Below are 21,444 nucleotides of genomic sequence, written 5' to 3' on the forward strand. Positions count from 1 at the left end.
TTAGATTTTCTAATTTCTTTCTTAAGATTATTTTTACATTCTTTATACTCAAGCACCTCATTCACTCCATGCTGCCTATAATTATTGTAGATCTCTCTCTTTTTCCAAACCGTGTCCAATTTCCCTTGAAAACCATGGCTCTTTCCAATTTTTACTATTTCCCACTATTTGCCCACTAATCTCCTATGTGGAACCTTATCAAATGTTTTCTGAAAGTCCAGGCACACTGCATCCACTGGCTCTCCCTTGTCCATTTCCCTAGTTACATCTTCAAAAAATTCCAGAAGATTAGTCAAGCATGACTTCCCCTTCGTAAATCTATGCTGACTTGGACCAATCCTGCTGCTGCTATCCAAATGTTCGGCTATCTCATCTTTTATAATTGACTCCAGCATCTTCCCCGCCACCGACGTCAGGCTAACTGATTTATATTTCCCTGTTTTCTGTCTCCCGCCTTTCTTAAAAAGTGGGATAACATTAGCTACCCTCCAATCCCCAGGAACTGATCCTGAGTCTATATAACATTGGAAAATTATCACCAATGCATCCACGATTTCCAGAGCCACTTCCTTAAGTACCCTGGGATGCAGACCATCAGGCCCTGGGGATTTATCAGCCTTCAGTCCCATCAGTCTATCCAACACCATTTCCTGCCTAATGTGGATTTCTTTCAGTTCCTCCATCGCCCCAGATCCTCTGGTCACTACTATATCAGGAAGATTGTTTGTGTCCTCCTTAGTGAAGACAGATCCAAAGTACCTGTTCAACTCATCTGCCATTTCCTTGTTCCCCATAATAAATTCACCTTTTTCAGTCTTCAAGGGTCCGACTTTGGTATTAACTAATTTTTTCCTCTTCACATACCTAAAGAAGCATTTACTATCCCGCTTTATATTCTTGGCTAGCTTATTCAATTCAATTCAATTCAATTCAACTTTAATGTCATTGCACAGATACAAGTATGGGGACAACGGAATGCAGTTTAGCGTCAGTCCGTAGTAATAGTGCAATATAGAAATAAAAATACAGAATAAGCAAACAATGTGGACGGAGAGACTGGGGAAATCTATGGGCGGGACTCCGAGTTCAGCAATGTGATAGTGTTGTTGTAGAAGCTGTTCCTCATCCTACTAGTACGAGACCTGAGGCTCCTGTACCGCCTCCCTGATGGGAGGAGGGCAAACAGTCCATGGTTGGGGTGGGAGGGGTCTTTGATGATCTTCCCGGCCCGTCTCAGACACCGTTTTCGGTGGAGGGCATCCATGGCAGGGAGCGGGGCACCGATGATGTACTGAGCGGTTTTCACCACCCGTTGTAGTGCCTTCCTGTCCGCTACGGTGCAACTGCTGTACCATACCGTGAAGCAGGTGGTCAGGATGCTTTCGATGGTACAGTGGTAGAAGTTGGTCAGGATCTGGGGGGACAGGTGGGCTTTCTTGAGCCTCCTCAGGAAGTAAAGGCGCTGCTGTGCCTTTTTGATCAGCTTGGAGGTGTTGAGGGACCAGGACAGATCCTCCGAGATGTGTACCCCGAGGAATTTGTAGCTGGAGACGCGCTCCACCTCAGTCCCGTTTATATGGATGGGGGTATGTCTGCCCCCTCTGATCTTCCTGAAGTCAACAATAATTTCCTTCGTCTTCTTGGAGTTGAGGACGAGGTTATTGTTGGCACACCAGGTTGTCAGGTGCTGGACCTCCTCCCTGTAGGCTGATTCGTCGTTGTCACTGATCAGTCCTACCACCGTGGTGTCGTCGGCAAATTTAATTATGGCGTTGGAGCCATTCTTAGGGATGCAGTCATGGGTGAAGAGGGAGTAGAGGAGAGGGCTGAGCACACAGCCCTGTGGCACGTCGGTGTTCAGTGTTATAGTGGAGGAGGTGAGGTTGTTGACCCTAACAGACTGTGGTCTGTTGGTGAGGAAATCCAGTGTCCAATTGCAGAGGGATCTTCATACCTCATCTTTTCTCCCTGTATTGTCTTTTTAGTTATCTTCTGTTGTTCTTTAAACATTACCCAATCCTCTTGCTTCCCGCTCATCTTTGCTACGTTGTACTTCTTCGCTTTAATATTTATACTGTCCCTGGCGTCCCTTGTCAGCCATGGTCGTCCCTTTCTCCCCTTGGAATCTTTCTTCCTCCTAGGAATGAACTGATCCTGCACCTTCTGTATTATTCCTAGAAACACCTGCCATTTTTGTTCCACTGTCATCCCTGCTTGTGTATCTTTCCAGTCAACTTTGGCCAGCTCCTCCCTCATGGGCCCATAGTCCCCTTTATTCAACTGCAACACTGACACCTCCGATCTACCCTTCTCCCTCTCCAATTGTAGATTAAACCTGACCATAGATACATAGATACATAGAAAATAGGTGCAGGAGTAGGCCATTCGGCCCTTCGAGCCTGCACCGCCATTCAATATGATCATGGCTGATCATCCAACTCAGTATCCCGTACCTGCCTTCTCTCCATACCCCCTGATCCCTTTAGCCACAAGGGCCACATCTAACTCCCTCTTAAATATAGCCAATGAACTGGCCTCAACTACCCTCTGTGGCAGAGAGTTCCAGAGATTCACCACTCTCTGTGTGAAAAAGTTTCTTCTCATCTCGGTCCTAAAAGATTTCCCCCTTATCCTTAAGCTGTGACCCCCTTGTCCTGGACTTCCCCAACATCGGGAACAATCTTCCTGCATCTAGCCTGTCCAACCCCATGTTATGGTCACTGCCTCCTAATGGCTCATTAACCTCGAGGTCCTTTATCAAATCTGGTTTATTACATAACAATCAAATCCGGTTCATTACATAACATTTAACACATACAATTAAAACACAAAGAAGGAAAGGGCAGACTGTTGGCGAGGCAGCCATTGCTGGCTCCACCCGATGGTATTTACCTCAGAAGTTCACATTCTCCACCAACCCACAGATTTTTTTAATCCCATCTTCCCCGTCTTTATTCGTGTTTCACATAGGAGCTCAGTCCTTGCAAAACCCAAAATAGACATTGAAAAATAAACCGCAGATGTTGGCAATCAGAAACTCAAGCAGAAAACACTTAAAAAGCTCAGCAGGTCCCTCTTCTGTATGAAGAGAAACAGGGAAATGTTACAGGTTGAAGATGAAGGTTCCTAAGGTCATAAGTGCTAGGAGCAGAATTAGGCCATTTGGCCCATCAAGTCTACTCCGCCATTCAATCATAGCTGATCTATCTCTCCCTCCTAACCCCATTCTCCTGCCTTTCTCTCCAAAACCCCTGACACCCGTACTAATCAAAAATCTATCTATGGTACACAAAAATGCTGGAGAAACTCAGCGGGTGCAGCAGCATCTATGGACCGAAGGAAATAGGCAACGTTTCGGGCCGAAACCCTCCTTCACTCCATAGATGCTGCTGCACCTGCTGAGTTTCTCCAGCATTTTTGTGTACCTTCAATTTTCCAGCATCTGCAGTTCCTTCTTAAACACAAGAACCTATCTATGTATGCCTTAAATATCCATTGACGTCCATTAAGGGGTTGGACAGGCTAGATGCAGGAAGATTATTCCCGATGTTGGGGAAGTCCAGAACTAGGGGTCACAGTTTAAGGATAAGAGGGAAGTCTTTTAGGACCGAGATGAGAAAATCATTTTTTACACAGAAAGTGGTGAATCTGTGGAATTCTCTGCCACAGAAGGTAGTTGAGGCCAGTTCATTGGCTATATTTAAGAGGGAGTTAGATGTGGCCCTTGTGGCTAAAGGGATCAGGGGGTATGGAGAGAAGGCAGGGATGGGATACTGAGTTGGATGATCAGCCATGATCATATCGAATGGCGGTGCAGGCTCGAAGGGCCGAATGGCCTACTCCTGCACCTATTTTCTATGTTTCTATGTCCTCCACAGCCCTCTGTGGCAATGAATTCCACAGATTCACCACCCTCTGACGAAATAAATTCCTCCTCATCTCCTTCCTAAAGGAACATCCTTTAATTCTGCGGCTATGGCCTCTGGTCCTGGACTCTCCCACTAGTGGAAACATCCTCTCCACATCCACTCTATCACCATCACTATTCAGTAAGTTTCAATAAGGTCCTCATCCTTCTAAACCCCAGCAAGTACTGGCCTAGAGCCTGTTTTTTGACTGGAAACCTTAATTCTGTTTCTCTTTTAAAACTCCGTTCCAAAACTTGTTGGGTTATTGGCTAATTTTACCCGAATGCATTGGTCTGCACAGAGGTGTGAAGGAACACATTTAGTTCCGTTTATTGTCACATGTGCTGAGGTACAGTGAAAAGCTTTTGTTGGGTTCTAACCAGTCAGCGGGAAGACAATATATGATTACAATCGAGCCATTCACAGTGTGCATTTAGATAATAAAAGGGAATAATATTTAGTGCAAGATAAAGTACAGTAAAGTCCGATTATGGATAGTCCGAGGGTCTTCAATGAGGTAGATAGTAGCTCAGGACCACTCTCTAGTTGGTAAGACGTTTCAGTTGTCTGATAACATCCGGGAAGAAACTGTCCCTGAATCTAGAGGTGTGGGTTTTCACACTTCCATACCATTTGCTTAATGGGAGAGAGGACAAGATGGAGTGACTGGGGTGAGACTCTACCTTGATTCTGCTGCTGGCCTTGCCGAGGCAGCATGAAGTGTAAATGGAGTCAATGGAAGGGAGGTTGGTTTGGCTCTGCAATTTTGTTTAGGTTAATCTAGTTTGGTTTGGAGATACAGGGTAGAAACTGGTGCTTCAGCCCACCGGGTCCGCACCGACCAGCGATTCCCGCACATTAAAACTATCCTACACACACTAGGGACAATTTACATTTACACCAAGCCGATTAACCTACAAAGCTGCACGTCTTTGGAGTGTGGGAGTAAACCAGAGATTTTAAATGAAACCCACACAGATGATGGGGAGACCGTACAAACTTTGTACAGGCAGCACCCGTAGTCATGATCAAACCCGGGTCTCTGGCGCTGTAAGGCAGCATCTCTACCGCTGCGCCACCGTGCTTCCCATTGCAGTTTTGGATGGAAAAAAATTGTTTAGGTTTAGGTTTATTTTTATTGTTAATCCTGGCTAAATTGGAGCAGCCATGGTATTAAAATTGAGTAAGGGCTGATGTACTGCTAGGCCGTCTTGGTCAAGTTAAATGTGCCTTTGCAGAGCTGAGACAAGCTGCTGAATGGTGCCAGTTTGTCTGTGGCCCAGATAAGAGCTGCAGAGAAAGAATGGGACATCTGCAGAAGTCTTACAATGAGGTGTAAAATGCATGAAGCTAATTGGGTCAATGCAAACCAGATATACATAGTGTAAATAATGTTGCGAAGCCTTACTTTATTAGTTGTTGATTGGTTGAGATGTTAAGCCTTGTCTGTGTTGTCTGTATCCCAGGGCACATGTTGCATTATTCATCTATGTTAGCTTCCTTCTTGAAGCCTTGTCAGATACAATGTATTAATTACTATGTTATTGGGTTAGGGAACTGTCTATCATGTACCGTTGTAATCGATATGTGTTATTGGACTGTACAGAGACCACCCCCATGTGGTTCGGCCCCTCACGGTTCGGGGACCTATAAAAGGCAGCCCCAACGAGGTCCATTGTCGATCTTCTGGAAGAGCGCTTGGGACTGGGTGACGTTTTGGTGTGTCTCTGCTTGCACGAGGCTAGAAGGGCTTGGCCAAGCAGATACAAGGATCGAACCCGCGGTGGTTAGGTGTTGTATAGGGGAACTTGTGTTGTGTTATTCAAAATAAAGTTTAGTTGCTCAAGTGCTTGATTTAGTATTTTATTGACTGAAACTAGACTGGGGGGAGCTTAGAACGAGCTATTTACATTATCACATGCACGGTACGAGGCATGCCATCCAATCAAATCAGATAATACCATACATAAATACAATCAAGCCAAACGCAAGTACAACAAAGAGAAATATACAGAGTGCAGAATACAGTTCTCAGTATACAGAGAAAAAGTTGATTGGCTGCAATGAGGTTGGTTGGAGTATCGGGACTCTACCCCAACTTATAGAAGGACCTTTTGGGCGGCATGGTGGCGCAGCGGTAGAGTTGCAGTGCCGGAGACCCAGGTTCAATCCTGACTACGGGTGCTGTCTGTACGAAGGTTAGACGTTCTCCCCGTGACCTGCATGGGTTTTCACCGAGATCTTCGGTTTCCTTCCACTGGTTTGGTGTAAGTGTAAATTGTCCCAAGAGTGTGTAGGATAGTGTTAATGTGCGGGGATCACTGTTTGCCGCGGACCCGGTGGGCCGAAGGGCCTGTTTCCGCGCTGTATCTCTAAACCAAACTAAACTAGATCATCTGGATAAAAAGCTGTTCCTGAGTCTGGTGGTGCTTGCTTTCAAGTTTCTGTACCTTCAGCCGATGGGAACGGGGAGAAGAAGGAATGACCGGGGTGGGTCAAGTCTTGATTGATTGATACTTTATTATCATATGTGACACGTCTTGCTGAAATTCTTTGTTTTGCAGACCATACACAATGCATCTTCCATAAGAGCCCAGACAAAGTTACAAAGTGTTCATTCTCAGCGACTCCCCCCCCCCCCCCCCATGCCGGGTCCCTCTGCGTTCTGGGCTGCCCCTCCACACCGGGTATTCCTTCGTTCTCTGTGCCCCCCCCCCCCCCATGGCGGGTCCCTCTTCGTTCTGGGCTGCGAGTCCTCGTCCGACCACCCAATCTTTGATTACGCCGGCTGCTTTCCCAAGGGAACGCTGAAAGTGTAGATTGAGTCAATGGTGGTGCGTAATGGACTGTGTGACAGCCTGGACTACATCTACAGCTATCCCCAAACCAAGCTGCGATGCTGCCCGACAGTCTGCTTTCCACCGTGTGCTTTGAGTTACCTAATCAAGTAAAAGCAAAGTAATTGTGATGAAAATGTTCCGCCACTCTTGCCCAACGCTGCTGCAGAATACAGTCTCCATCCAACATGGTGAACATGAAGGGCCCGGTGTTTTTTAATTTTTCCTTTGTGTTGAAATTCATGCATCTGTTTACTCTTCTCCACCTTCTCCCCGGCAGATCGAGGCTAGCAGACTTCCAAACACGTTGCCAGCCCTCCACACAGTCGGTGAGCGGCTGCCTCAGGGAGAACTACGCTGCATGTCTGCTCTCCTACACCGGCGTTATAGGTGAGAGCCAGGCTCCTTGTTGTCTCATTTGCAACATTACACTGACCTTTATTCTAAATGCATTGCTGATCGAGGTAAAGGGCGAAATTGCCGGGGTGAGTGGAACACTATCCCATTCATAGAAACAGAATGAGCGTTGCTCAACACCTCCCTTTAACTTACCTGACCTCCCGGTTGCTCAGCACTTTCACTTCCCCTCCCATTCCCAATCTGAACTTTCTGTCCCGGGCCTCCTCCATTGTCAGAGTGAGACCCACCCAGCACAAATTGGTGGAACAGCACCTCATATTTAAGAATAAGGAGTAAGCCATTTAGAACGGAGACGAGGAAACACTTTTTCTCACAGAGAGTTGTGAGTCTGTGGAATTATCTGCCTCAGAGGGCGGTGGAGGCAGGTTCTCTGGATACTTTCAAGAGAGAGTTAGATAGGGCTCTTAAAAATAGCGGAGTCAGGAGAAATGGGGAGAAGGCAGAACCGGGTTACTGATTGGGGTGATCAGCCATGATAACATTGAATGGCGGTGCTGGCTCGAAGGGCCAAATGGCCTACTCCTGCACCTATTGTCTATTGTCTATTGTCATATTTCGTTTGGGCAGCTTACAAGCGGTATGAATATTGACTTATCTAACTTCAAATAGCCCTTGCTTTCCCATTCTCTCTCCATCCCCTCCTCCTGCCCAGTCTTCCCACTAGTCTTACTGTCTCCGACAACATTCTATCTCTGTTCCGCACACTCTCCTGACAACAGTCTGAAGAAGGGTCTCAACCCGAAACGTCACCCATTCCTTTTCTCCAGAGATGCTGCCTGTCCCGCTGAGTTACTCCAGCATTTTGTGTCTACCTTCGATTCAAACCAGTATCCGCAGTTCTTTCCTATGCATAGAAACATAGAAAATAGGTGCAGGAGTAGGCCTTTTGGTCCTTCGAGCCAGCACCGCCATTCAATATGATCAGGGCTGATCATCCAAAATCAGTACCCCGTTCCTGCTTTCTCCCCATATCCCTTGATTCCGTTAGCCCTAAGAGCTCTATCTAACTCTCCCTTGAAAACATCCAGTGAATCGGCCTCCACTGCCTTCTGTGGCAGAGAATTCCACGGATTCACAACTCTCTAGGTGAAAACGTTTTTCCTCACCTCAGTCCTAAATGGCCTACCCCCTATTCCTAAACTGTGACCCCTGGTTCTGGACTCCCCCAACATTGAGAATATTTTTCCTGCATCTAGCCTGTCCAATCCCTTAATAATTTTATATGTTTCTATAAGATCCCCTCTCACCCATCTAAATTCCAGTGAATTACAGCCCAGTCGATCTATTCTTTCATCATATGTCAGTTCCGCCATCCCGGGAACTTATCTGGGAATTCCAGACATTCACTATCAGTTCATTTCAGTTTCAAAAAGCTGGAGTAACTCAGCGGGTCAGGCAGCAACTGTGGGAAGAAGGAATGGGTGACATTTCGGGTTGAGACCCTTCTTTGACCCGAAACGTCACCCATTCCTACTCTCCAGAGATGCTGCCGGTCACGCTGAGTTACTCCAGCTTTTTGTGTCTATCTTCGGTTTAAACCAGCATCTGCAGTTCCTTCCTACTCGTTCAGTTTCAGTTCAGTTCAGTTTAGTTTATTGTCATGTGTATCGAGGTACAGTGAAAAGCTTTTGTTGCGTGCTAACCAGTCAGCAGAAAGACAATACATGATTACAATCGAGCCATTTGCGTGTGTAGATGCATGATAAGGGAATAACGTTTAGTGCAGGGTAAAGCCAACAAAGTCCGATCAAGGATAGTCCGAGGGTCATCAACGAGGGAGATAGTACTTCATGTTACTTTGACCTTTATTCTAAATGCCTTGCTGATGGAGGTAAAGGATGAGATTGCAGGCAGTGGATCATGTGTCAGTGAGTCAGCCATGATCACATTGATGGCGGTGCTGGCTCGAAGGGCCGAATGGCCTACTGCTGCACCTATTGTCTATTGTCTATTGGTTAAATTCCAGACATTCACTATCAGCATTAAACAATTCCCCTTTAAAGCATAGGTGAGACGCAGCGAAAACCATGTGCTTCTTTCCCCAAGAATAAAGGGCTTCACTCTTTGCATGGACTTCAAAAGGGCCAAATTTGTAGGAACGAACTGCGGATGCTGGTTTACACCGAAGGTAGACACAAAATGCTCAGCGGGACAGACAGCATCTCTGGAGAGAAGGAATGGGTGACGTTTTGGGTCCTTTCTTCAGACTGAGAGTCAGGGGAGAGGGAAACGAGAGATATGAAAAGGTACATAGAAACAATTGAGTGAACGGCATGCAAAAGGACAAATCAAAGCCAGCTACGATGATCAAGGAAAGGTGGAGCTCACAATGGTCCATTGCTGGCTGTGGAGAAGTAGGTAACGAGTGAAACAAACAATGAAACTCAGCAGGACGTCAGTGAAACTGGCATTTTGTACCTATCTTCGAAAGGATAAAAGTGTTTTACACCCAATTACAGTATATGCTTTTGAAGTATAATCCTGGTTGCAAATCAGGATAGACACATTTATGCAGTGCAAGATCTAACAGATACCTTGAGGCAGAGATCAGGTAATCAATTTGTTTAATGACTTTGCTTGAGTACACGGGGTTGACCTCTTTGCCTCTGTATTGACTGGAGCTTCCCTGTTTGTACACAACCCAGAGTTTGTTTCAGTCTAGTTTGGGTTACTTGCAAAAGGATTTGAGTATAGGAGCAGGGAGGTTCTACTGCAGTTGTACCACTTGGTGAGACCACGCCTGGAGTATTGCATACAGTTTTGGTCTCCTAATCTGAGGAAAGACATTCGTGCCATAGAGGGAGTACAGAGAAGGTTCACCAGACTGATTCCTGGGATTGCAGGACTTTCATATGAAGAAAGACTGGATAGACTCGGCTTGTACTCGTTGAAATTCAGAAGATTGAGGGGGGATCTTACAGAAACTTACAACATTCTTAAGGGGTTGGACAGGCTGGATGCAGGAAGATTGTTCCCGATGTTGGGGAAGTCCAGAACAAGGGTTCACTGTTTAAGGATAAGAGGAAAGTCTTTTAGTATCGAGATGAGAATTTTTTTTTCACATAGAGAGTGGTGAATCTCTGGAATTCTCTGCCACAGAAAGTAGTTGAGGCCAGTTCATTGGCTATATTTAAGAGGGAGTTAGATGTGGCCCTTGTGGCTAAGGGGGTCAGGGGGTATGGAGAGAAGGCAGGATACTGAGGATCAGCCATGATCATATTGAATGGTGGTGCAGGCTCGAAGGGCCGAATGGCCTACTCATGCACCTATTGTCTGTTTCTAGTTCAGTTTCTAGTTTTCCCGTGTATTGAGGTACAGTGAAACTGTTTTTTTGTTGCGTGCTATCCAGTCAGTGGAAAAACCACACATGATTACAACCAAGTCATCCACAATGTACAGTGAAAAGGGAAAAACATTTAGTGTAGGATAAAGTCCAGTAAAGTCCGATTAATCTGATTAAATATAGTCGCAGGTTCTCCATTGAGGTAGGTGGTAGTGTTGCAGGAAGGAACTGCAGATGCTGATTTAAACCGAAAATAGACACAAAATGCTGGAGTAACTCAGCGGGACAGGCAGCATCTCTGGAGAGAAGGAATAGGTGACGTTTCAGGTCGAGACCCTTCTTCAGACTCTTCAGAGATAGATGGGAGATCAGGACTACTCTCTAGTTGGTTCAGTTGCCTGATAACAGCTGGGAAGAAACTCCTTGTATCGGCTGCAGTGCGTTTCCACACTTCTGTGCCTCTTGCCTGATGGGAGCGAGGAGAAGAGGGAGTGACCGGGGTGAGACTGGTCCTTGAATTGCTGAATTGTCAGGCTGGGTCACAACTTTTTAACATCATAGGTGTTCATGAGTAAGATCAGGGTGGGATAATCTGATATTCATGTGCATGCTGATATCAAGAAGGAGAAGATTTTGGGTCTTGATGAATCTTAAGGCGCATTCTCAGGGGATGGGTTGGAACTTACTCTGTAGCCATGGGCAGAGTGGGCATAGAGAGGATGATTTCAGTAGTCCAGAACCAGATGGCACAGCTTCAGAATGACAGGACGTACCTTCCGAATGGAGATAAGGAGGAATTTCTTCAGCCAGAGACTGGTGAATCCATGGAATTCATTGCCACAGGGACGGGTGGATGTGTATTTTTAAAGCAGAGATAGGTGGATTGTTGATTAGTAAGAATATCAAAGCTTATGGGGAGATGGCAGGAGAACGGGATTCAGAAGGGAAAATAGATCAGCGATGATGGAATGGCGGAGAAGACTCACTGGGCTGAATGACCTAATTTTGCTCAGGACGAAGGTTTAATGCTATTGATTTCTGTGTAGCCTAGTCCCTACAGTGAGCCTGAAAAGACCCACATATCTGTGTGTGTGCGTGTGTGTATACATATATATATATGGAAGGAAATGCAGATGCTGGTTTAAACCAACAATAGACACAAGATGCTGGAATAACGCAGCGGGACATGCAGCATCACTGGAGAGAAGGAATAGGTGACGTTTCGGATCGAGACCCTTCTTCAGACGGAAAGTCAGGGGAGAGGGAAACGAGAGATATAGACGGTGATGTAGAGAGATACAGGAATGAAAGATATGCAAAATGTTACGATGATAAAGGAAACAGGCCATTGATAGCTGTTTGCTAGGTGAGAACGAGAAGCTGGTGTATAGAGAGAGAGACAGAGGGATAGATAGATAGATAGATAGATAGATAGAAAGATAGATAGATAGATAGATGGATAGATAGATAGATAGATAGATAGATGGATAGATGGATAGATGGATAGACGGATAGACGGATAGACGGATAGACGGATGGACGGAGCGACGGACGGACGGACGGACGGACGGACGGACGGACGGACGGATGGACGGATGGATGGATAGATGGATAGATGGATAGATAGACAGACAGACAGACAGACAGACAGACAGACATATAGAGATATATATAATGTTAGGCTGATACATAATATCTAGACATATATCCATGCACATTATATATAGAGAGAGATACACCACATATAATCATTGTGCAATGTGCTGACAGGTGCCCACATGCTTGGCCATTGTACTGCTGCTAATTGCCTTCCTCTCTTTCATCAGGTACTGTGATTACCCCAAACTACATTGACAATTCAAGCTCGAATGTGGCGCCCTGGTGCACCTGCAGCGGCAGCGGAAACAACCGGGAGGACTGCGAGAGCTTCCTCAATCTCTTCACGGATAACACCTGCCTCAGTGAGTGTGCTCACTGCTATCGGGGTGTCGCAGACACCATTTTGTTTGCCAACAATAGACAAAGGAAGGCACTTCCAGTGATGGATATGTGAAATGAAGAATGCTCTGACAGTCATAAGGTCATGTGATAGGAGCAGAATTAGTCCATTCGGCCCAGCAAATCTATCATGGCTGGTCTATCTCCCCCAACCCTATTCTCCTGCCTTCTCCCCATAACCCCTGACACAATAATCAAGAATCTACCCATGTCTACCTTAAAAATATCCATTGGCTTGTCCTCCACAGCGTTAATCACGCTCTGAGTAAAGAAATGTCTCCTCATCTCCTTCCGAAAGGGACATCCCTTAATTCTGAGGCTATGACCTCTAGTCCTAGACTCTCCCACTAGTGGAAACATCCACTCTATCCAGGCCTTTCACTATTCTGTATGTTTCACTGAGGTCCCCCCTCATTCTTCTAAACTCCAGTGAGTGCAGCACACTGTACCAGTAACGAGTGTGGGGATGGTACAGAATGGAGCTCCCTCGGTCCAGACACAACCTCCTGGCAGGGTCTGCACTCCTGGGGTGTACTTGGCCATTCGCGGGTCCAGGCAGCGGGTAGTCGACAGCCGCTCCAGCGTTGGCTGCCTGCCCCTTTTCCGGGCCAACATCCGTGCCTGCGTGTCCCTGGAGAGGGAACACGTGTGTCCACGGGGACTTTGGAGGCCGTCCGTGAATGCTGGTCACCGCGGGAGGTCGAGTGTTTTGTTGATAAAGTTGACGTTATATGAATTTGATGATCGTTTGTAAACTGTCAACATGGGCAGACTTTGATTGTGTTAATACTCTATGTTTATTTGTTTAATAAAAAGGGGCGTACTTGCTAGCTTAGTTTAGTTTAGTTTAGAGATACAGCACGAAAAGAGGCCTTCTGGCCCACCGAGTCCACACCAACCAGCGATCCCCGCACATTAACACTACAATACACATACCAGGGACAATTTTACGTCCATACCAAGTTAATTAACCTACAAACCTCTATGTGTTTGGACTGTGGGAGGAAACCGAAAATTTCGGAGAAAACCCACGCGGTCATGGGGAGAATGTACAAACTCCGTACCAACAGCACCCGTAGTCGGGATCGAACCCGGGTCTCTGACACTGAAAGCGCTGTAAGGCAGCAACTCTACCGCTGTGCCACCGTGCCACCCCTGCTACATTTCTACATGCTACATTTCTGGTCCGCTGATACCCCTTTCAGTTGTTGCGATAGTAAATGCTTTCCTTCCCTCTTCCGTTCGGTCCTGACTTTGGGTGCTGTCTGTACGGAGTTTATAACCATATAACCATATAACAATTACAGCACGGAAACAGGCCATCTCGGCCCTACAAGTCCGCGCCGAACAATTTTTTTTTTCCCTTAGTCCCACCTGCCTGCACTCATACCATAACCCTCCATTCCCTTCTCATCCATATGCCTATCCAATTTATTCTTAAATGATACCAACAAACCTGCCGCCACCACTTCCACTGGAAGCTCATTCCACACCGCCACCACTCTCTGAGTAAAGAAGTTCCCCCTCATGTTACCCCTAAACTTCTGTCCCTTAATTCTGAAGTCATGTCCTCTGGTTTGAATCTTCCCTATTCTCAAAGGGAAAAGCTTGATCACATCAACTCTGTCTATCCCTCTCATCATTTTAAAGACCTCTATCAAGTCCCCCCTTAACCTTCTGCGCTCCAGAGAATAAAGACCTAACTTATTCAACCTATCTCTGTAACTTAGTTGTTGAAACCCAGGCAACAAACAAAAAAGTTTGCATGTTCACCGTGACCATGTGGGTTTTCTCCGGTGCTCCGGCTTCCTTCTGTACTCCAAAGGCATTCAGATTTGTAGGTTAATTGGCTTGGTATAAATGTAAATTGTCCCTAGTGTGTGTCAGATAGTGTTAGTGTGCGGGGATCGCTGGTTGACGTTGCCTGAAGGCAGAGATGGATAGATTCTTGATTTGTATGGGTGTCGGGTTATGGAGAGATGGCAGGAGAATGGAGTTGGTGGGGGAGGTAGATTAGCCATGAATGAAGACTTGATGTGTAGACTTGTTGCGCCAAATGGCCTAGTTCTGCTCTTATCTCATGACCTTATGACTCGGTGGGCCGAAGTGCCTGTTTCCACACCGCGCCTCTAAACTAAACTCAACTCAACTCAACTCATCTGCAAACATTTAGAAACATAGAAACATAGAAATTAGGTGCAGGAGTAGGCCACTCGGCCCTTCGAGCCTGCACCGCCATTCAATATGATCATGGCTGATCATCCAACTCAGTATCCCGTACCTGCCTTCTCTCCATACCCTCTGATCCCCTTAGCCACAAGGGCCACATCTAACTCCCTCTTAAATATAGCCAATGAACTGGCCTCGACTACCCTCTGTGGCAGGGAGTTCCAGAGATTCACCACTCTCTGTGTGAAAAAAGTTCTTCTCATCTCGGTTTTAAAGGATTTCCCCCTTATCCTTAAGCTGTGACCCCTTGTCCTGGACTTCCCCAACATTGGGAGCAATCTTCCTGCATCTAGCCTGTCCAACCCCTTAAGGATTTTATAAGTTTCTATAAGATCCCCTCTCAATCTCCTAAATTCTAGAGAGTATAAACCAAGTCTATCCAGTCTTTCTTCATAAGGCAGTCCTGACATCCCAGGAATCAGTCTGGTGAACCTTCTCTGCACTCCCTCTATGGCAATAATGTCCTTCCTCAGATTTGGAGACCAAAACTGTACGCAATACTCCAGGTGTGGTCTCACCAAGACCCTGTACAACTGCAGTAGAACCTCCCTGCTCCTATACTCAAATCCTTTTGCTATGAAAGCTAACACACCATTCGCTTTCTTCACTGCCTGCTGCACCTGCATGCCTACTTTCAATGACTGGTGTACCATGACACCCAGGTCTCGCTGCATCTCCCCTTTTCCTAGTCGGCCACCATTTAGATAATAGTCTGCTTTTCTGTTTTTGCCACCAAAATGGATAACCTCACATTTATCCACATTATACTGCATCTGCCAAACATTTGCCCACTCACCCAGCCTATCCAAGTCACCTTGCAGTCTCCTAACATCCTCCTCACAGCTAACACTGCCCCCCAGCTTAGTGTCATCCGCAAACTTGGAGATATTGCCTTCAATTCCCTCATCCAGATCATTAATATATATTGTAAATAGCTGGGGTCCCAGCACTGAGCCTTGCGGTACCCCACTAGTCACTGCCTGCCATTGTGAAAAGGACCCATTTACTCCTACTCTTTGCTTCCTGTTTGCCAGCCAGTTCTCTATCCACATCAATACTGAACCCCCAATGCCGTGTGCTTTAAGTTTGTATACTAATCTCTTATGTGGGACCTTGCCGAAAGCCTTCTGGAAGTCCAGATACACCACATCCACTGGTTCTCCCCTATCCACGCTACTAGTTACATCCTTGAAAAATTCTATAAGATTCGTCAGGCATGATTTACCTTTTGTTAATCCATGCTGACTTTGTCCAATGATTTCACCACTTTCCAAATGTGCTGCTATCCCATCTTTAATAACTGACTCTAGCAGTTTCCCCACTACCGATGTTAGACTAACTGGTCTGTAATTCCCCGTTTTCTCTCTCCTTCCCTTCTTAAAAAGTGGGGTTACGTTTGCTACCCGCCAATCTTCAGGAACTACTCCAGAATCTAAAGAGTTTTGAAAGATTATTACTAATGCATCCACTATTTCTGGAGCTACTTCCTTAAGTACTCTGGGATGCAGCCTATCTGGCCCTGGGGATTTATCGGCCTTTAATCCATTCAATTTACCCAACACCACTTCCCGGCTAACCTGGATTTCACTCAATTCCTCCAACTCCTTTGACCCGCGGTCCCCTGCTATTTCCGGCAGATTATTTATGTCTTCCTTAGTGAAGACGGAACCAAAGTAGTTATTCAATTGGTCCGCCATATCCTTGTTCCCCATGATCAACTCACCTGTTTCTGACTGCAAGGGACCTACATTTGTTTTAACTAATCTCTTTCTTTTCACATATCTATAAAAACTTTTGCAATCAGTTTTTATGTTCCCTGCCAGTTTTCTTTCATAATCTATTTTTCCTTTCCTAATTAAGCCCTTTGTCCTCCTCTGCTGGTCTCTGAATTTCTCCCAGTCCTCCGGTATGCTGCTTTTTCTGGCTAATTTGTACGCATCATCCTTCGCTTTGATACTATCCCTGATTTCCCTTGTTATCCACGGATGCACTACCTTCCCTGATTTATTCTTTTGCCAAACTGGGATGAACAATTTTTGTAGTTCATCCATGCAGTCTTTAAATGTCTTCCATTGCATATCCACCGTCAACCCTTTTAGAATTAATTGCCAGTCAATCTTGGCCAATTCACGTCTCATACCCTCAAAGTTACCTTTCTTTAAGTTCAGAACCATTGTTTCTGAATTAACAATGTCACTCTCCATCCTAATGAAGAACTCAACCATATTATGGTCACTCTTGCCCAAGGGCGCACGTACAACAAGACTGCTAACTAACCCTTCCTCGTTACTCAATACCCAGTCTAAAATAGCCTGCTCTCTCGTTGGTTCCTCTACATGTTGATTTAGATAACTATCCCGCATACATTCCAAGAAATCCTCTTCCTCAGCACCCCTGCCAATTTGATTCACCCAATCTATATGTAGATTGAAGTCACCCATTATAACGGTTTTGCCTTTGTCGCACGCATTTCTAATTTCCTGTTTGATACCATCTCCAACTTCACTACTACTGTTAGGTGGCCTGTACACAACACCCACCAGCGTTTTCTGCCCCTTAGTGTTTCGCAGCTCAACCCATACCGATTCCACATCCTCCAAACTAATGTCCTTCCTTTCCATTGCGTTAATCTGCTCTCTAATCAGCAACGCTACCCCACCTCCTTTTCCTTTCTCTCTATCCCTCCTGAATATTGAATATCCCTGGATGTTCAGCTCCCAGCCTTGGTCACCCTGGAGCCATGTCTCCGTGATCCCAACTATATCATAGTCATTAATAGCTATCTGCACATTCAACTCATCCACCTTATTACGAATACTCCTCTGGAATAATATTGTATTGAATTAAATAATTTATTGTAAGGATTAAGTTATCCAATTTACATTTTGACGGTTTACATATTAACACTTAGAATGATTCAGACCCCTTCACTACACAAATGGCTGTGGCACACAGAAAACCAACCTCATCTTCCCGTATGCGATCCATACCCCTCAATCCCCTACATATATCCACATGCTTATCGGAAAGCCTCTTAAATGCCTTCACCATCACCCCTAGCAGCACGTTCCAGGCACCCACCTCCAACGTGGTACAAAATGGAGGTATGCTTTTTTTTTTTTTTTTTTTTTTTTTTTTTTTTTATAGGGACAGTGCATATTAATGAACATTTTGCATGTAAATATGCGAGATTGTAGCCAATCAGTAGCTAATTTCCGTCTCTAGTCCCAGGCAAAGGTAGGTGAAGTGTCTTGCCCAAGGTCACAACGACAGTACACACTACAAGCAGGATTCGAACCGGCCACCTTGTGCCGTCATATCGAACCGTTCTAATATCCCCTGCTCTTTGACAAATCACAGCAATTCACAGAGATTCCTGTTTCTACCTCCTTTCCACAAATCTCTGAGTCTCACGTGGAGCAGCGGTAGAGTTGCTGTCTTACAGCGCCAGAGACCCGGGTTCCATCCTGACTACGGGTGCTGCCTGTACGGAGTTTGTGACCATGTGGGTCTTCTCTGGGTCCTCCACTTTCCTCCCACACTCCAAAGATGCGCAGGTTTGTAGGCTAATTGGCTTTGGTAAAAATTGTAAATTGTCCCTAGTGTGAAGGATAATGCTAGTGTGATCGCTGGTCAGCCCGGACACAGTGGGTCGAACCACCTGTTTCCGTGCTGTATCTCTAAAGTCTAAAATAAGTTCTTGAAGGTCATCAATCTGAGATAAACTCATAGCGTCATCCAGCCTGGAAACCGGCCCATCAGCCCAACTTGCCCATGCCAACCAACATGCCCCATCTTCACTAGTCCACCTGCCCGCATATGGCCCATATCCCTCTAGACCTTTCCTAGCCACGTACCTGTCCAAATCTGCAGGTACTATGTTGTTATAGTACCTGCCTCAACTACCTCCTCTGGCAGGCTGTCCCATCTCCCTCCCCACTGGTGCTACCTGTAGTACTGAGTCTGTACAGAATGTTCTGTGTTCAATTGGGCGTTTACTTCTTCGCACGCTTGGTATCACCTCTCTCATGTCAGCCCTGTTTCCTCACCTTGCTCTTTTGTCTTTTCCTACCCTTGGTCTGCTTAAAAGAAAAACTCATATATTCCCAAAGTACCATTTAGAGTCCTAGAGTGATACAGTGTGAAAACAGGCCCTTCCACCCAACCTGCCCACACCGGCCAACATGTCCCAGCTACACTAGTCCCACCTGTCCGCATTTGGCCCATGTCCCTCCAAACCTGTCCTATCCATGTAATTAATGTACTTAAAATCCCAAAGTGCTTTACAACCAAATCATACATTTTTCCATTGTGGTCCCTGAAGCAATGAATGTAAAGCAGTTTTGTTGAAGACATCTTTCAGCTCTGACACAAAAGGGTAATGGTTTCCCTCCACAGATGCTGCATTACTAGCTGAGCAGTTCTAGTTTAGTTTCATTCAGAGATACAGTGCGGTAACAGACCCGTTGGCCCATTGAGTCTGTGCTAACCAGCAACCACACACACTAACACTATCCTACACACACAAGAGACAATTTACAATTTTACAAAGCCAATTAGCCTGTGGTAGAGCTACTGCCTTACAGCGCCAGGGACCCGAGGGTTCGACCCTGACTATGTGTGCTGTCTGTATGGAGTTTTCTACGTTCTCCCCATGACCACATGCTTTTTTATAGGGTGCTCCAGTTTCCTCCCACACTCCAAAGACTTACAGGTTTGTTGGCTAATTGGCTTTGGTAAAACTTGTAAATTGTCCCTAGTGTGTGTAGGATAGTGGAGGTGTACGGGGTGAGTGTAGGATAGTGGAGGTGTACGGGGTGATCACAGGTCGGACTGAAGGGCCTGTTTCTGCACTAGATCGCTAAAGTCTAAAGGCTATGTAGAACTTTATGAGATTGCAAATCCCAAACATCAACAGACATTAATAGCCCGAGGTGAAGACATATCCCCTTATCCGCGAACCTCCAGTCTGGGGAAATATTCTCTCAGTAGCAATATGATAGTCTGTTGATAACTATACAGTATATATTATTTAATAAGATCATCGCTCATTCACGAAACTCTGGAGAATATAAACTCATTCTACTCTAATTGAAAAAGCAGTGCGTTAATTAAAACTGAAAATGCAGCACTGCAAGAATGCATAATGTCTAAACCAGGACCGAGGGTGCGTACCTCCTGGGTTTAAAGATATCTTGTCTTCCTCTATCTGCAGAGAATGCGTTTCATGCATTCGGGAATGGGACAGACCTTAACACCGGCTCCAGCGTTCACCACTCCACTTCCCAGACGTGGCAGAACAAACACATAAACAGCACGGAGATTTCACACCGGGAAGCAAATGCGCTCAGTCCGTTACTACCCACACAGGTAGGAACAAAATGCAACGGGGATGGTCCGAGCACAAGGACTAAGATAACGCTTGAACGAGGTGATTGATGCGTGCGTGCCGGTCCCAGAAGGGGGATCTGCTATCATACATTACAATCGCGCCACCCTTTTAGATCTTAACCCTTTATCTGTACACTGTGGACAACTTGATTGTAATCATGTGTATATATAGTCTTTTCACCGATGGGATAGCACGCAACAAAAAAGCTTTTCACTCAACCCTCGGAACAGGTGACTATAATAAACTAAACTAAACCCAGGAAAGATTGGGTTAACTTATGATGAGCGTTTGACGATCCTGGGCTGGTACTTGCTGGAGTTTAGAAGGATGAGGGGCTATCTCATTGAAACTTACCGAATAGCGAAAGGCTTGGATAGAGTGAAGGTGGAGAGGATGGGTCTACCTTCAATTTAAACCAGCATCCGCAGTTATGCCCCTGTCCCACTTAGGAAACCTGAACGGAAACCTCTGGAGACTTTGCGCCCCACCCAAGGTTTCCGTGCCGTTCCCGGAGGTTGCAGGTGGTTGCCGGAGGTTGCAGGTAGTGAAAGTAGGTAGGGAGACTGACAAAAACCTCCGGGAACTGCACGGAAACCTTGGGTGGGGCTCAAAGTCTCCAGAGGTTTCCGTTCAGGTTTCCTAAGTGGGACAGGGGCATTAGTTTCCTCCACATACAGCTGTAGTAGAATGTTTCCACTAGTGGGAGAGTCTAGGACCAGAGGCCATGGCCACAATAAAAGGATGTACCTTTGGAAAGGAGGTGAGAAGGAATTTATTTCATCAGAGGGTGGTGAATCTGTGGAATTCATTGTCACAGATGGCGATGGATATTTTTAAGGTGGAGATTGATAGATTCAGCATGGGCATCAAGGGGTTATGGGGAGAAGGCAAGAGAATGGGGTTGAGAGGGAAAGATAGATTAGCCAATAGTGAATGGCGGAGTAGACGATGGGCCGAATGGCCTAATTCTGCGCCTAACACCAACACCAAGATGTTACCTGGATATTTCGTTCATGTCCATAAGTGATAGGAGCAGAATTAGGCCATTCGGACGATAAAGTCTACCCCATCATTCAATCTATCTCTCCCTCCTAACCCCATTCTCCTGCCTTCCCCCATAACCCCTGATACCCGTACTAATCAAGAATCTGTCAATCTCCGCCTTCAAAATATCCATTGACTTAGCCTCCAAAACCATCTGTGCTGATCAATTTCACAGATTCACCACCCTCTGACTAAAGAAATTCTGCCTCATCTCCTTTCTAAAGGTAAGTCATAGAGTGATACAGTGTGGAACCAGGTCCTACGGCCCAACTTACCCACACTGTCCAACATGTCCCAGCTACACTAGTCCCACCTTGGTCCATACCCCTCCAA

The 21,444-nt window shown here is 45.8% G+C and overlaps 1 protein-coding gene across 1 annotated transcript in view; it reads left to right on the forward strand.

Moving 5' to 3' along the window:
• The window catches only part of gfra4 (GDNF family receptor alpha 4), a 77,643-nt gene that overhangs the window by 43,585 nt on the left and 12,614 nt on the right, over positions 1–21,444 (forward strand). The window contains exons 4-6 of the mRNA XM_033040893.1: positions 7,026–7,135; positions 12,275–12,409; positions 19,891–20,045. Coding sequence (XP_032896784.1) covers positions 7,026–7,135; positions 12,275–12,409; positions 19,891–20,045 — 400 coding nt within the window. The remainder of the gene's footprint in view (positions 1–7,025; positions 7,136–12,274; positions 12,410–19,890; positions 20,046–21,444) is intronic.

The sequence above is a fragment of the Amblyraja radiata genome, chromosome 1 (genome assembly GCF_010909765.2).
Source record: "Amblyraja radiata isolate CabotCenter1 chromosome 1, sAmbRad1.1.pri, whole genome shotgun sequence".
Lineage (NCBI taxonomy): Eukaryota > Metazoa > Chordata > Chondrichthyes > Rajiformes > Rajidae > Amblyraja > Amblyraja radiata.